A 17,271-nucleotide genomic window follows, 5' to 3' on the forward strand; every position below is an offset into this window, starting at 1 on the left:
TATCTCTCCGCTGTAAGAATACAATAAGGCAGCGGGAGGGATTTCCCCATCCACCGTGAGTGTTTGGGTGGGAAATCAAGTCATTTTCTTTTGTTCAACCAGCTGCTTGAATTAAAAAAAAAAAAATGGTTCAAGTATGGCCAGCCTTAGTCACGTAGAGAGTAATGAAGAAAAATGGTCAGCGTTTGAACCATGCAACTGGAATCAGAAATAAATTAGCAAATGCATTGTTGGAGTTTACAAGTCATGACCCCTTATGGCTTGCAGCTTAAAACAAGAGACTATACAGCAGAGAAGGTATTCAGAGCATACATATTAACAAAAAGGTAAAGAATACTTCGAAAGAAAAATACAGTACTCAATAACCAATTATATGCATTTCATAAGCCACGTAAGTTACTATGCAAAAGGTTTTTAAACATCTTTTTGATTGGAGAATGTCTAGTAAAGAATATTCTCCTAATTAAAAGGAACATACCTACAAAACTAAATTGTCTCAGTAATGTAACCTATTTTTGACACTTTAAAGTTTATCCTGACCTTAAGCTGTCCCAAAGATATGGCCTTCTATGAAACCATATATGCAATTTGTACTCTCACAAAATCACAATCTTTAAAATAAATCTGTTGCAAGAGAGAAACATGGGAGCTGCCATTGCTAAGCCCTTCAGAAAATGCAAATTGCCTGTCATTCATGTTGACTCTTGCTTCAATATTTTGAGTCACTGACCAAGAGCAGCTACGCAGAAAACTGCTCCTGACTTTCTCGATCTTTAGGACTTTGCAAACAGTTAAAATGCAATAGTCTGTTTTACGACCAGCTCACTTTATGTAATCTATTAGCTGTCTGTTCACAGTTCAAAGTAAAAAAAAGATTAAAAATCTTTTACACTTAAATGTCAAAAAATGAATTAGTAATTTTGTATCAATAGTTTTTCTTCCTATTCGAGTTCTGGTTTTGTGTATGACAAATTGAACATTTTATATGGAGAAGGGGGTCCAGAGAATGAGTATTAAAAATATACAGTGTATATAAGTTACAGTGATCTTTGGCAGTGGTCATTTAAAGTGAATAAAATGTAACAGATTGCAGTTTACAGTCCTTAGACGTGGTGGTTGGCATTTATTTTTCTTAGACCTTTGCCTATTTCCTGTCTAGGGCATTCTGTAGTCCATAGAGCTGAATTGAACAAGACTGATACCATTATTTAAGAGAAGGCTGCACAGGGCAGTACTGGATTTCAGGAAACAGGTATTTTTTGCACTTCTCAAACATACAGTATATAACAAAACACTTTCAATGCTATATTTAAAAGACCAAAGGGAGCAAAGAAGAGTAGTTCATTGTTAAAGTAGAAGTTCAGCCTGAAACTAACTCTAAATCTACTGGCAGCCACATTTTAGGACTAATCTATCCAACCTTGTAAAGCAAAAATCGCTATACATACATTTTCTGCTGGAAAATGCCAGGAGAGTGACATCACCCATAGACTTACTATGGGGCTTCCGTTGTCGGCTGCCTCTTCTGCACATGCCTACACAGAGAAGCCACCGCTGACAGCTCAGTGTTGTATCGGCTGAAGAAAAGGTATGTATAGCGATTTTTGCTTTACAGGGATAGATGGATCAGTCTTAGAATGTGGCTGCCAGTAGATTTAAATTTAGTTAGTTTTAGGCTGAACTTTAAGTTTTAGATACAATACAAGAGAAGTACTTGGATCTTTGTTTACAGCCAGTAACAGAAAACCATATAATGTAAAAATGAAGGTGTTTACCTGGTGAGATTTAAAAGCAGGTTTGCTACAATGTTGTTCATGGCATCAAATGGTTTCTCATTTTCTTTTCCACCACCTCTATTGGAAATTAGGAGGCTATTTGGCTTTACACTTCCAAGTTTTCCAGAATTAGTCATATGAACAATTTTATTCACAATGTCAACTAATGACTTAAAAGAAACAAATACCAAATTAGAACAAAAAACATAATAAAATAAAAACTAAACGAAAAGCTAGAGTTATTACCCAATAACTCCTTTTCCAGGAATCCTCCAGGACGATTACATGAGAGATAAGCTCCACCTACTGCAGGAAACACAAGCACACACAAGTTTAAAAAGGCTGCCCTAGGTTTCCCCTGCAGTTGTAAAAAGATTGCCTGGCCGTCAAATACTAACGTTCTGATATATGTACTTAATATCTTCCATCAGTAAGGGTGGGGTCTACCGTCCTGGAGGATTCATGGAAAAGGAGTGGAAAAGGAGTTATCAGGTAATAACTCTAGCTTTCCCCAGTCATCCTCCAGGACGGTCACATGAGACCCCAAAGATTTGTACCTAGGGTGGGACTACTGCCTGCTGGATATTTCAATCAAAGGTCAGATCTTGGGCAGAGACCAAATCAGTCCTGTAGTGTTTCACAAAGATGAAATCACTGGACCAGATGGCTGCTTGGCAGATTTGCTCGATGGAGGCCCCAGCTTTCTCTGCTCAGGAAGTAGCAATTGAGCAAGTCGAATGCGCTTTCGGGTTTGGCAGGCTGGCCTGTTTTTGGGTTCCATAAGCTGTTTTTATTGCTGTTCTGATCCATCTACTTACGGAATTTTTGGATGATTTCCCTTTGTGAATGGTGCCTAACAAAGCGAAAAGGTTTGGAACTTTCCTAAACTGTTAAGTGGCGTCCAGATAATGGAGGACGCAACTTCTAACATCCAAGGTTGCGAATGCTTCCTTTTCTTGGTTGGATGGATTTTGTCAGAAGGATGGTAAGATTACCTCTTGTGACCAATGGAATGCTGAGGCAACTTTGGGGAGAAACAGGGGGGTCTGTTTCGAAGGACTAGTTTGTCTTGGAAGACTGTGAAGAAAGGTTCCTTTATAGAGAGGGCCTGAATTTCGCTAACTTGTCTAGCTGACGTAACAGCAACTAGGAAGGCTGATTTGAGTGTCTGGTTTTTCAATTAAGTTTCCGAAAGTGGCTCGAAAGGTGCTTGAGTTAGAGCCCTGAGAACTGGGGAAAGGTTCCAAGGGGCCACCTTAATGCTCTAGGTTGCTCTTCAGGGCCTTTGGAAAAAACAATTTGTTTCCTGGGTTCCTCCACTCTTATCTATTATCCCTTTGATAGACTGATGGATTGGAAACGATCTGCGTTTTTCTTCTTAAACTCCTCTATACAGTCTGTCCCTGACAGGGTCTACGGGCTGCGATTCTTAGATTTCTTCCATTATGTAAATTGCTTTTAAGAGCTCTTCCATTTCTTCTGCCGAGAAAAGATGCTTGGAAATTTTCTGTGATTCAATTGAGCCCGATTCCCTGTCTGAATCTGAGCTGTCCTAAAATAGGAGTTCTCCCTTTTCTTCTGAACTATCTTCGTTAACTATTTTCCTGATGCACCGATTGCAAAGTAACTTATCGCTGTCGGATGGGATCTTTACCCCGCAGATACAGCAATATTTTTTCTTTTTGGGTTTGTCAGCCCCCTCAGTTGATTCCTGGGTTTTGGAGAGGGAGGAGGAGGGGGATAGAGTGAGAGGGAGGGAGAGGAATACGCACAACACAGGAACTGAAGGGGCAGCCTAGGGCGGCCTTTTTAAAACTTGTGTGTGCTTGCGTTTCCTGCAGGAGGTGGAGCTTATCTCTCATGTGACCGTCCTGGAGGATGACTGGGGAAAGACACAATAGTATTTAGTAAACTCTATGCTTTGTTGGATAACATAACATAAAACATAACATATATGTTCTGGATATACTTATGTCCCATGAATGGATAAAGAGCAATGACTATCTGCAAGTGCAGGATATCATATTCCATCTGTTTAGTTAACTACTACTGTATTTCTCCAAAAATAAAACCTAGCATGATTTTTCAGGATACATGTAATATAAGCCCTAACCCAAAAATAAGCCCCAGTTAAGATAGTCAGCCAGACGGACTTGAGACTTATTGCCGAAATGACCAATCAGAGTATAGACACAACGCACATGCGCACTTGATGCGTATAGTATTAGTTTGATCCCCAGACAAGAGGAGTGCAAAAAGAAAGCTATTCCATCGAGTACAAGAAACAAATTGTGGAGGACTCCCGAAGGTAAGGATCTTACGGCTTTCTGCAAAGAGATGAAGTTAGATCTCCAAATGATCCGAAAATGGCGAGCAGAGTACGATAACCTCAGTCAACATATGGACAAGGAAAATGCTAAGAAGTGTGGATCAGGTCAGCAGCCATTATGTTATTGTTGTACATGAAAAAATAAGACAACCCCTGAAAATAAGCCCTAATGCGTCTTTTAGAGTCAAAATTATTATAAGACCATGTCTTATTTTCGGGGAAACATGGTAACAATGAAAAGAGAACATGGTGCCTCTTCTGCAATAAAATCCCACAAAGTGTTGCCAGCCCTGCCCAGTTCTCCTCTACAGGTTACCAGTTTAGAGTTACAGAGGAGGTCTAGGGCTCGAATTATTGCTCTCACTCCGATTGCAGCGATACCTCACATGTCTGGTTTGAACACAGTTTACATATGTGGGCATGACTTGCTTATGATTTCGCTTCTGCGTGCGAGCTAATGGGGATGGGGCGCTTTAATTTTTTTTTTCCCTATTTATTTTCTTTTATTTTTACACTGTCGTTTAAAAAAAAAAAAAAAATGTTGATCACTTTTATTACTATTACAAGGAATGTAAACATTCCTTGTAACATAAATAAGCAGGAACCTCTTTAATGTGAGATCTGGGGGTCAAAAAGACCTCAGATCAATTTTTTCCATGATGAAAAAAAATGGGCCTTTTTGACTGTTGGGAGGAAGCGACGTATGACGTCGCTCTGCTCCTCTAAGGCTATAGAGTCGAATTGGGGCAATCTTGCCCTCACTCGACTTCCTGCCAAAGAGGAGAGTGGACCGGATCATTTTCCCTGCTACCGACGGCTCCGGTAAGCGGAGAAAACGACCGGGAAGCGGCGGGAGGGGGGCACCTCTCCCACCGCCCATAAAGGCGATCCCCTGGCGAATGCGCTGCTGGGACCACCTTTATGTTAAAACGTACCGCCTGCTGTTTAAAAAAATACCGGGATTATGGCAGCTATTTGCCATAACCCAGGTATTTAACATCAAGGTACCGATGTAAATACACAGTGGGCGATCCGTAAGTGGTTAAAGAAACAAAAACATAGGAAATGTGCAGAGATGTACAGCATGTTTTTATTTTTTTTCCCCAAACATACTCTTTAACTGCTTCCGGTCCACGCTATAGCCTATATACGGCTGCAGCGCGGACTCTAATTTTCGGGAGGCCGTTTTTAAATGGCCTCCCAGAAGCAGGCTCCCCGCGCGCTCCCGCGAGCGTGCATCGGGGAAAATCTGTGTCGGCCGTGTCCCTTGGACACAGCTGATCACAGATCGTAGTGAATGGCCAATCACAGCGGCCATTCGCCACGTGATCGGACCGTCCAATGAGAGATGATCTCATATGTAAACATATGAGATCATCTCTCATCGCCAGCGCTCCTTCCTCACACGGAGACTGTAGTGTGAGGAAGGAGGGAGAGCTGCACAGTGCCGGGGACACAGAAGAAATGTAATCAGGGCACCGATCACCAGTGCCCTGATTACAAAAGGTAAAAAACATACACAAATTGCCACCATCAGTGCCCACAGTGCCCGCCATCAGTGCCCCCTATCAGTGCCCATAGTGCTGCCAGTCAGTGCCCATCAGTGCCTGCTCATCTAGGCACTGATGAGCACTGACTGGCAGCACTATGGGCACTGAGTGTGGGCACTGATGGTGCTGCCCATCAGTGCCGCCCATCAGTGCCACCCGTCAGTGTCCATCAGTGCCATCAGCCAGTGCCCATCAGTGCTGCCTATCAGTGCCCATCAGTGCTGCCCGTCAGTGCCGCCTCTCAGTGCCCAGCAGTGCCACCTCTCAGTGCCCAGCAGTGCCACCTCTCAGTGCCCAGCAGTGCCGCCTATCAGTGCCGCCTATCAGTGCTCATCAGTGCCGCCTATCAGTGCTCATCAGTGCTGCATATTAGTGCCACCTCATCAGTGCCCATAAGTGCCAACTCATCAGTGCCTATCAGTGCAGCCTATCAGTGCCCATCAGTGCCGCCTCATCAGCGCACATCAGTGAAGGAGAAAAATGTATTTATTTTCAAAATTTACTCGCAGAAAATAAGAAAACTTTTTTTTTTTTCAAAATTTTCTGTCTTTTTTTTTTGTAAAAAATAAATAAACCAAGAGATGATTAAATACCACCAAAAGAAAGCTCTATTTGTGTGAAAAAAAAGATAAAAATTTCATATGGGTACAGTGTAGCATGACCGCGCAATTGTCAGTCAAAGTGTGAGAGCGCTGAAAGCTAAAAATTGGTCTGGATGGGAAGGGGGTTTAAGTGCACAGTAGGCAAGTGATTAAAGAAACATGTATTCAGAGCAGTAAAACCGCTTTGATTTTCTATTTAAAACATGTAGCATATACTACACTATCGTTGCTCTTAACAAAATGTATATTGTAAGGGGGACAGGCTTAACTGGTAGCAACAGTGGTGAACCAAGAATAGTTCATGCAGGTTTGTTCGCAACTTTATTCTGCAATGCAGCTAACACAGTTCCAATGCAGGAGTTTGTACTGAAAGCCCATAGCATACTATAATCCTGCCACCTCTGGAGTATTCCGTCCAATTCTGGTCAACTGTCCTCAGAAGGGAGGTGCGGGAACTGGAGAGAGTCCAGAGAAGGGCAACAAAATTAATAAGGAGACTGAAGGACTTCAATTACGAGGAAAGACTACAAGCACTAAACTTCTTCTCGTTGGAGAAGAGACGCTTGAGAGGAGATATGATAGCGATTTACAAATACCTCAAATGGTGATCCCAGTGTGGGAAAAAAAAACTGTTCAGTCTCAAGTAGTGTAAAAGGACACGGGGCCACACAATGAGATTGGTCGAGAAGCGGTTTAACCTTAAGCTGTGTAGAGGTTTTTCACTGTCAGGGCAATAAGGATGTGGAACTTTCTTCCACAATTGGTGGTGTCAGTGGGGAGTATTGGCATTATTAAAAGACTCTTGGACATGCATCTTAACTATGAAACTATAAGACAAAAAACACCTGCATGTCTGAGCCTGAACTCAGGTCAGTTCCTGACTACCAGGGTGCCCCTAATAGGTTCTTCATAACAAACAGGGATCACTTACGTTTTTAAGTTTCAGTCAGCACTTAGCCTTTTCACCCAACAGCAAGCTCTGAGACCCAAGCATCAGTCAGTCATAAAGGCTTGTGGAGAGCTGATACAAATAACTAGGTTAAGCTGCTAGGTAAAATGTGGACCTAGGAATATAGGCTTTACTCCACCCAAAGCGCCTCAAAACCTCTAAGCTCAAGGGCCCAGAACAGAACCTATTAAGTTTGCTATCTCCATATTACACACAACTATGGAGCATCCTATAATCTGCAGGTGAGAAGCCTAAGTGAAACATACACACAGTCCACAATCCTGTGCCACTATATATACAGTATATGTTTATTTAAAAAAAAAAAATGCACACACAAAACACAGGAAACATGCTGGTATTAACTACTTCCAGTCCCCCTCCACCCACCCCCCCCGGACTTTCCGCTGTGATTGTACACAGCAGGAGTTGATAAGATTCATTGGCTGGGACCTGCTGATCGGCTATGTCCAATCACACCCCAGAGCCCTGTGTTGACAATTAACACAGAGACCTGACAGAGGGCAGAGAAGCAGAGGGAAGAAACAAAAGGGATCTTTAGTAAAAAGCAGCACACACTACACTATGTTAGGCACACATGTAACCCCTTTATTTACCTGAGATGTTAACCCCTTCCCAGCTAGTGTCATTAATACAGTGACAGTGTATAGTATTAGCACTGATCACTGTATTAGTGTTACTGGTGATGTCAGTGTCAGTTAGTCAGTTCCCACTCAGTGTCAGTTTGTGTCAGATTTCCCACCACACTATCGCAGTCCCATCATAAGTCGCTGATCACCACCATTAGTAGTATATATAAAAATGAAAAAACTCCAGTCTATATACCATAGTTTGCAGATGCTATAACTTTCACGCTAACCAATCAATACACAGGTGTCAAACACAAGACCCGCGGGCCGAATGCGGCCCCTCGGGCCATTTCATGTGGCCCTAGAACCTCTCCTGCAGCTGCGGCACACCCCTTTTCTCTGCCCCCCCCCCCTTGTCTCTGTAGTCGGCAGCAGAGAGGACAGAACTCCTTTGCCAGATCCTTTGCCAGCTGCAGAAAGGCTCATCTTTTCCCAACCCCCCCCCCCTCTCAGCAGTCCGCAGCAGAGAGGAGGGCAGAAATCCTCCTACAGATCCTGCACCTCTCTGTGAAGCTGCAACACCTCCATTGGTCTCAGCATTCAGCAGACTCTGGAAGATGACTCCAGCACTCCTCTGGTTCTCCTCCAGACCCTTTCCATATCCACCACACCTTCTTCCTGGCAGCAGCACAAGGTAAGGGGATGCATTGTGATGTAAGGAAGGGTGGGTGACTTTTGACTTCTGATGGTGAGGGAGGCTCTTGACATCTCGTTTAAGGGGGCGTGGAGTGCTCTGGACATCTAATCCTACAGATCTAACCGGCCTTTTGAGGGCAACCATAATGCTGATGCGGCCTATGTATAAATTGAGTTTGACACCCCTGAATCAATATATACTTATTGTGTTTTTCTTTTTATCAAAGACATGTAGAGGAATACATTCTGGCTTACATTTATGAAGAAATGTGATTTTTTTATTTTAATTTTTGGATATGTTTTATAGCAGAAAGTAAAAAAATATTGTTCTTATTGATATTATTATGAACAAAAAAAAAAAAAAAAAAACAACTGTAATGTAAAGGTTCTTACTTGGTTTTCAATGGGAAGTACACAGTCTGCATGTTCAGTAAGCTCCTTCATGGCTAAAACACTGTTGTAGGGTGATGTGATCACATCATCTTCAGCTGACGGGTAGACAGAGGTGACAAACCTGTACACTTCAGGGAATTCATCCTCAAGCACATTTAAAACATATGTACCTAAACCAGATCCTGTTCCTGAGGGTGGCAAATAATTTCAAAAAGAACTGAATTAGCAAATTTGCGCATTCTTTGGTAGTCTACTCTTATTGCTTTAAAAGAGTAACCTCAAACTAGTTTCAAAACTAGTGTAAAATATACACTATACATGTAGTGGCAATGCTTAAATAGTAAACTGTTTTTTAAATTGTTGTTACTTTAAAGTGGTCATCCACAGATATGATATGACAGACTGGGTGTTTAAAAGTTTGGCATTTGAACAGCATTAGCATTGCTAGTAAATAGGCAAGCTGGAATTTTTAAGTAAAACTTTTACTTATCTGAAAATAACCAAATTTATCCTATTAATGCCTATGAGCTTGCCCGACTTGCACTGAATAATGAATATGCTTGTCAAGTGAACAGAAAATCATCTGATGTCTAACAAACCTGCTGGTAGAAGTTCATGTTTTATTTCCACTAGAAATATTCTTCTTACCTCCTCCCATGGAATGAATCACAAAGAAGCACTGAAGACAATCACACTGCTCAGCTGTCCTTCTCACATTCTCTACGATTTGCTCCCGGTACTGAGAACCATACAGCTTGTGACCAACTGCCCTACATATACAAATGAATAGGTCTATATCTTCAGGAATCATTGTGATTATTATAAACTTTTTCATTTATAAATGTTAATGACTTTTTCAGCAATGTTTGCTGTAACAAATACATGCCACGTAGTTTACACCATAAATTATCTTAAAGTGGTTCCAAAGCCTAGCTATTTTCTTCCTTATTGCATTGCCCCGCTAACTGTTCCCCCATCCCTAAACACTTACCCGACTCCTGTCACTGCTCCAGCGAGTCAAAATGTTCTATCACTCAATCTCCTGTGAGTCTATGAAGGCACATAGTCCAACGTTGGAGTGCATCCACAAAGGTGCCCCCATAGCACACAGCTTCCTATGCGGGTACCGGCTGGTAGAAGGAGTAGAGGATCGCCAAAGAAGAGGTAAGGGACCGCTTTGTGCAATATCATAGCACAGAGCAAGTCAGTATAACCTCCTTTTTATTTAACTTAAAAAAATAGCCTTTAGAAATGCTTTAAACAGACTTGAGAGCAAAGGAAATAGTGGAACAGCACTCAGGTAGATGAAAAGCAATGGAAATACTTTTATTCTACAAATCATAAATGGACTGACAGTGCAGGGAACAGGTAATCCAAGGTTAACCTTGGATTACCTGTTCCCTGCACTGTCTGTCCATTTATGATTTGTAGAATAAAAGTATTTCCATTGCTTTTCATCTACCTGAGTGCGGTTCCACTATTTCCTTTGCACTTTATCCGGATGACGGGTCTTACCAGCACCAGGTTGGACTGATACACCTGAGCGGCTCTGTTCTCCAATTATCCTTAACCGGTTGCCGACCGCCGCACGACTATATACTGCGGCGGTCAGCCCCGGCCAGGCAGAGTGACGTATCGGTACGTCACTCGCCTGTCACTGACTTGCGAGCCTATCGCGGGCGGGCGCGCGCCCGCCGAGGCGCGCGCCCGCCGCGGCTCGTTCACAGACAAGTCAGTGCGTGTGACCGGCGGACTCGATGTCCGCCAGTCACACTGCGATCGCTGCTGTGAAGGGAGAAAGACAGAGCAGCTTGTGTAAACAAGCTGCCTGTCAGTTCTCCCTGTGTAAAAGTGAAGATCTGTCCGTTCTACTATGTAGAACGGTTGATCTTTGCTTTTACACCAATAGGAATGTCCCTACACAGTAGAAAGCACGCCCCTAGGACACACTTAACCCCTCCCTGTCCAATAAAGTTAACCCCTTCCCTGCCAGTGTCATTTTTGCAGTAACAGTGCATATGTATAGCACTGATTACTGCAGTAATGTCACTGGTACCCCCAAAAGTGTCAAAAATGTCAGTCAAGGGTCCGATCTGTCCGCCGCAATGTCGCAGTACCGAAAAAAAAAATCGCAGATCGCCACCATTACGCGTTAAAAAAAAAAACACCAAAAATGACAAAAATCTTTCCCTTTGTTAGTAAACGCGATAACTTTTGCGCAAACCAATCAAAATACGCTTTTTGCGATTTTTTTTACCAAACATAGGTAGCATAAAACAAATTGGCCGAAAAATGTTAAAAAATTTTGATTTTTACTTTTTTTTTTGGGGAATTTCATATAAAAAAAAATGTGAAAAATATTGTTATTTTTGCAAAATTTACGCTCTTTTTTTGTTTATAGCGCGTGATCAAAAAATCGCACAGGTGATCAAATACCACCAAAAGAAAGCTCTGTTTGTGGGAAAAAAAGGACGTCAAATTCGTTTAGGTACAGCGTCGCACGACCGCGCAATTGTCCGTTAAAGTCACGCAGTAAAAAATCGCAAAAAAACCCCTGGTCCTTTAGCAGCCAAATCCTCCGGGGCTTAAGTGGTTAAACAGACTTGAGAACACTCATCTTGTCTTATAGAAGAAGTAAACTCTAACTGAACGACATCTAGTTTTCTAAAGCAATGTGCATCAAACAACTGTCATGTTTTTTTCTTTTTTAAAAATCCTGTTTTTACCTAATTTTACATTATTATACAGGATTTATATAGCACCAACAGTTTGCGCAGCGCCTAACAAAATGAAGGCAGACATTACAGTTACAATACAATTTGGAACAAAAGGAATCAGAGGGCCCTGCTCGTTAGAGCTTACAATCTAAATCCCAGCATTGCTGATCCCAGCTTCCTGTCTACACTGCAAGTCATTGTTCAGGACAGGTTTCCTGATAGTGACACCAGCAGAACATGCGTGTACACTTAGTATATGCAGGGCTGGTTATAGTCTCCACAGGAAGCATGTGACAGGGAATCAAAGCAAAATAATAATTTGGAGACAGAGTTTTGTCACCCTTTAACAGGAAGTGCCTGAAACAAGGACCACCATGGCAAGATTGGCAGGTATTATTCTAATAAAAGCTGCAGATTTAAAAAGAGAGAAAGGTACTTTTGAAACTACTTTGATATGTTAAACGTTATACAAGATATACACAGTATGTAGCATGTGCATCTGTGACATCTGGTTTTGCAGACAGACAAAGATTAATTCCCTGTTGAAAGGGTGCCATAAACAATACTAAATTAAACTGGACAGCAAGTTGTGGCTCCCAGGCCATTATTTGTGGACCAATACTCTACAGCAGGCATCACTAGAGGACCGTGGTCTAGGTCCGGACTGAGCCACTGTTCCATTCGGACCCGTGGTCACGCCATTTAGGAGCCTTCCTTCCCCTGGCCTCCACAGCTATAATTCTCAGGGCAGTGCGGAGAGTGAGAGGCAGGATTGCAATGAACGGTGATCAGGAGGCACAGCCGCACTGGATAGAGGGTGGGAGCGGTAGCTGCATGAGTTACCTTTCTAGATTAACTAGCAGATAACTGGTTGCTAGGATGCTGGGCGGTCCTAGAAACCAATCACTAGCTTAATATAAAAAGTGGACCCTGGAAACTCCACCCTCTATCCAGTGCTGCTGTGCCTCCCACTCTGAGTAACATAGGAGAGAATAGGCAAGAGGACATGGCTGTGAAGGTTGGTGGGGGGGCAGACTGGGGGGTGACATGAAGGGGGCAGTGCTGTGTGTGTGTGTGTGTGGGAGGGACTGATTTGAAAGGGGGGCAGATGTGGGGGGTGCAGAGCACATTATTGTGGTGGGGGAAGGAGATGTAAAGGGGGGGGAAGAGGACAAGTGCCTTTGGGAAAAAATGTGCTGTGGGGCGGGGGGAGATATTACTTGGAACAGTGCTGTGGGGGGGGGGAATAAAGGAGGAGCAATGCTGTGGAGAGAGATCTAAAAGGGGGGCAGTGCTGTGAGGGGGTGAGATGTGATGTAAAAGGGGGCAGTGCTGAGGGGGGTGATTTGAAGCAGGGCAGGTCTGTGGAGGGGAGGAGATGGGATGTAAAAGGGAGCAAGTGCTGTAGGGGGTGATGTATAATGGGGGAAAGTGCTGGGGGGTTGATGTGAAGTGGACTCTGCTGTGGGAGGTGATGCAAAGTGGGCAGTGGACAACAATGTGAAGAAAAAACGGATGTGATATAAGGGACTGCAGGGGACTGAAGACACTGATGTAAGAAAGGCATTGTGATATATAATGAGTTTGCTGTAATGGGAAGGATCTGAGACATTCCACAAATATGCAATTCGGACCTCTGCTGGAAGAAAACAAGTTTACTGATCGGACCTGTATGAATTTTAATTCAGTAGCCCTACAGATATGTAGTGTTAAGGTCTTACCAATTATTTCCTGAGCCTGATACATCAGTAATGAGCTGCTTGCTATCAAAAAGGTCTCGAAGAGGCCCTTGTAATATCTCATTTACAACACCTTCTTCCATATCTATCAAGACAGCCTAGGGAAAAAACACATTTAGCATGACATTGAGTACTGTATTTACAGGCACTAGGCAAAGCAAAATATAGTGGTTTCTCATGTGTTTCTGAGGGACTTTTAATACTGTTATGCTTATTACCCACTTGATTTCCGGAATGTGAAAAGGAGCATAAACTTTCAAAATGTTAAAGTATATCCTAAGCACAAAAAAGCATAATAGTAAGTCTTTGGAAAAAGCGATGAAAGTGTTCTAACTAGTGATGCACCAAATTTTCAGGTGCCGAAAATAGTCGGTCGAAAATAAGGTTTTCAGCATTGTGCCGAAAGAAAGAAAGTGCGGATAACGGTTGCCGAAAACACCTGCCATCTTGCTGTGATTTTACCATGCTTATGTGTTTTTTTTTTTTTTTTTACATAGGTCATGTGACTCAAAAAAATTTTTTTGCATTCTTGTTGCGTTTTCAATAAATTCCAGTTGGGAGGTGCGTTTTTTTAAATTGACCAAATATGCAACAAAAGTGCAGCAAGAAGGGTTTTTAACACGGCTTCAAAAGGCGATGATAATGGGCAATAATAAATTTATACTTCATTAAATTCATGATATTAATTAAAAAGTCAAAAATAACACAATTATTTTAAAAATATATATATATATATATATATTTTTAAAAACCATCAGTTTCGGCAAAGTGCATCCTGAATTTTCGGTTTCGGCACTGGAATTTCCATTTCGGTGCACCACTAGTTGTAACCCACATGAACAAGATTCTACCAATCAGTGGACCTGTGCACATAGATGCTGGTCCTGCTATTACTGTTCTCCAATGTGAGCGTGGTAAGGGGTGCTTAGAGTCATTCGGCTAAGGTTCCTTCAGCTTCTAGCATAAAGATTCTTCATAAGCCACCAAAATATTTACCAAGTACTCTGGTTTGATGTCCAAATGTAAAGAACTGTAAAGTGCACCTGGTAAGTGGTGAAAAGTAGTCAATGGCTACCAGATGATACAGGACTGCCTGAACACATGCTAAGCTAAATTTTTCTACAAGCACTTAAGAGATTACATTTCTAATGGTCATTCTGTAGCCTGCTCCTTCCACTTTCCTCACTGAAATGTGCAGCCAATAAGGAAACAAGGGAAAAGAAAAGGGACTGGTTACTGCAAAACCATATATTTGGCGCTCTTAGCATAGGAGCACCACCATGAATTTAAAATGTCCTAGGGATGACTGTAGTATAAATCATCAGTCAGTTCACAACCTTTTATCACATGGCAGGTCTGTTTTAAAGCTTGATTCCTGCTCAAGCACAAAATAAAAAAAAAAACAATTCTCACTGTAATACTCTATCTCCCAACAGATTCCCCACTCTGTGATCTGGTGTTGGTCCTCTTATATGCTGAATGATGCCCAACTTCATTAACTTACTTTCTGTGAGCCAAGGGTGTCAGGGACTCACCGCCTGGGGGTACAGAATCAAACCACCTTGGGAGCACATGAGAAAGCTGGGGAGAGCAGCAACATGTCACCATGTTGCTATTGCAATTAGCACTTTAACCTTCCTGCCTTATTAAATAAAGCCTGTTTCTGTGTAGCCTATTATGCATATTTAGTTGCTCATCAGTAGTCTGAAAAATTAAATGTTATTAACAGCCTAATCAGTTAAAACTTTACAAATTTTGCAAATTAGAAATTAGCATAAAAAATATTTTCACTCAGTGTAGGACTGTTTTTGGTGTTGCGTGACAGAAAAGGGTACTAGACTACATATCTGGTGGTCACACATCTCTGGACAAAGATCTTCACAATATATGAACAGGAGCCTTTCAATCTCGGGGACACCAGAAACTGCCCTCCTCCCCATGCTCCCAGGATTAATTTCAAATGCCAAGAAGGGTCTAATTTATGCATTTTTCTTATAGCAGCTAGAATGGTGATAACCAAATGCTGGAGAACTAACAACCCCCTTACTATTAGGGATGGGTTCCCAAATGTACCCACTTGCATGGAGGAGCAGGCAGCTTGATTCCAAAACAAATGCAACCAATGTGCATCAACCTGAAGCATTTGGATTAATTACATGAGCACTGACTGTTTCAGAAGCCAACTGTGACATATTATGGACCATTAACTCATGAAATAGACAAGATGGGCGCTCCTCTCAGTGACTAACCAAGTCTACCCCCCCCCCCCCCAATCCTCTCTTTCCTCTTCTGAGCCTGTCTACTTTTGTTTCCCTTTGTTACTATGTACTCCCTTCCTAGCAGAATCTTTAGTAGGTCCATTCTCCCAGGTCAAAGGATATTTAAATACACCCCTACTTGCTCACACCCAGATCAGCCACATGAAGGGATCAATATACAGTGTAGCCTCTACTAGACCACATTTATCACATTAAGGTTGCTGAAATCCATTACCAGTGACTAAGCGTGCAACTGACTGATCAAATTTCTGTGAAAAATTCCAGTTTTCTGTACTGTCTCTGTACATAGTTTTATATTAAGATTGTTCAATAAACTCTTATATAAATAATAATAATAATAATAATAATAATAATAAAGGAAACTAAGAAAGAGCTCAGCTTTTCAAAAAGTATGAAGAATCAGAAAGTGCAACTAAGAATATCCTCCAGATTTAATTGAAATAAAACACTGGAAGCTCACCTTCTTCAATGGCTGGGATAACACAAGGAGTGTATCTTGGTAAACTGCTTTTTCTTTCATATAAATATCATGCGTGGAAGTTGTTTGGGAAAACTTCCTTCCTCTACGTCATGATTTGTGCATAGCCAAGATACACTTTGGGGTTGATTTACTAAAAACCATTTACTAAAACTTGTGTGCAAAAGTGCAAAATCTAGCGCAGCTCTGCATGTTAGCCAATCAGCTTCTAATTTCAGCTTATTCTATTAACCACTTGCCGACCGCCGCCCGACTATATACGGCGGTGGTCAGCCCCTCCCAGGCAAAGTGACGTACCGGTACGTCACTAGCCTGGGAGCAAATAGGGGGCCAGCGCGCGCCGCCGGAGGCGCGCTCCCGCTCGTACCCGAAGAAGCCGGTGCATGTGACCGGCGGACCCGATGTCCGCCGGTCACTCGCGATCGTCGGGTGGAGAGGGAGAAAGGCAGGCAGCTAATGTAAACAAAGCCGCCTGTCACTCTCCCCTGTGTAAAAGCACTGATCACTCGGTCCTGCTATGTAAGACCGTTGATCTGTGCTGTTACACACAAAGCCACATCCAATCACAGTAAGAAGCACGCCCCTAGTGACACACTTAAACCCTCCCTCTCCAATAAAGTTAACCCCTTCCATCCCAGTGTCATTTTTATAGTAACAGTGCATATGTATAGCACTGATTACTGTAGTAATGTCACTGGTACCCCCAAAAGTGTCAAAAATGTCAGTCAAGCGTCCGATCTGTCCGCCGCAATGTCGCAGTACCGCAAAAAAAAAAAAAAAAAAAACGCAGATCGCCGCCATTACTCGATAAAAATAAAAAACAATAAAAAATGATTAAAATCTTTCCCTTAGTTAGTAAACGCAATAACTTTTGCGCAAACCGATCTAAATACGCTTTTTGCGATTTTTTTTTACCAAACATATGTAGCAGAAAACAAATTGGCCTAAAATGTTAAAAAATTTAGATTTTTACATTTTTTTGGGGGGGAATTTCATATAAAATTTTTTTTAAAAATATTGTTATTTTTGCAAAATTGTCGCTCTTTTTTTGTTTATAGCGCATGATCAAAAAAATCGCACAGGTGATCAAATACCACCAAAAGAAAGCTCTGTTTGTGGGAAAAAAAGGAAGTCAATTTCATTTGGGTACAGCATCGCACGACCGGGCAAATGGCCA

General features: G+C 42.1%; 1 protein-coding gene across 1 annotated transcript in view; it reads right to left on the reverse strand.

Annotated features, from left to right (window-relative positions):
• TUBE1 (tubulin epsilon 1) overlaps positions 1-17,271 on the reverse strand; it is a 36,643-nt gene that overhangs the window by 6,108 nt on the left and 13,264 nt on the right. Inside the window, exons 5-8 of the mRNA XM_082252113.1 lie at positions 13,320-13,435; positions 9,530-9,651; positions 8,882-9,069; positions 1,776-1,945 (exon numbers count right to left, since the gene is read on the reverse strand). Of these exons, the coding sequence (XP_082108239.1) occupies positions 1,776-1,945; positions 8,882-9,069; positions 9,530-9,651; positions 13,320-13,435 (596 nt within the window). The remainder of the gene's footprint in view (positions 1-1,775; positions 1,946-8,881; positions 9,070-9,529; positions 9,652-13,319; positions 13,436-17,271) is intronic.

Source organism: Pelophylax lessonae, assembly GCF_965119305.1.
Source record: "Pelophylax lessonae genome assembly, chromosome: 3".
Taxonomy (NCBI): domain Eukaryota; kingdom Metazoa; phylum Chordata; class Amphibia; order Anura; family Ranidae; genus Pelophylax; species Pelophylax lessonae.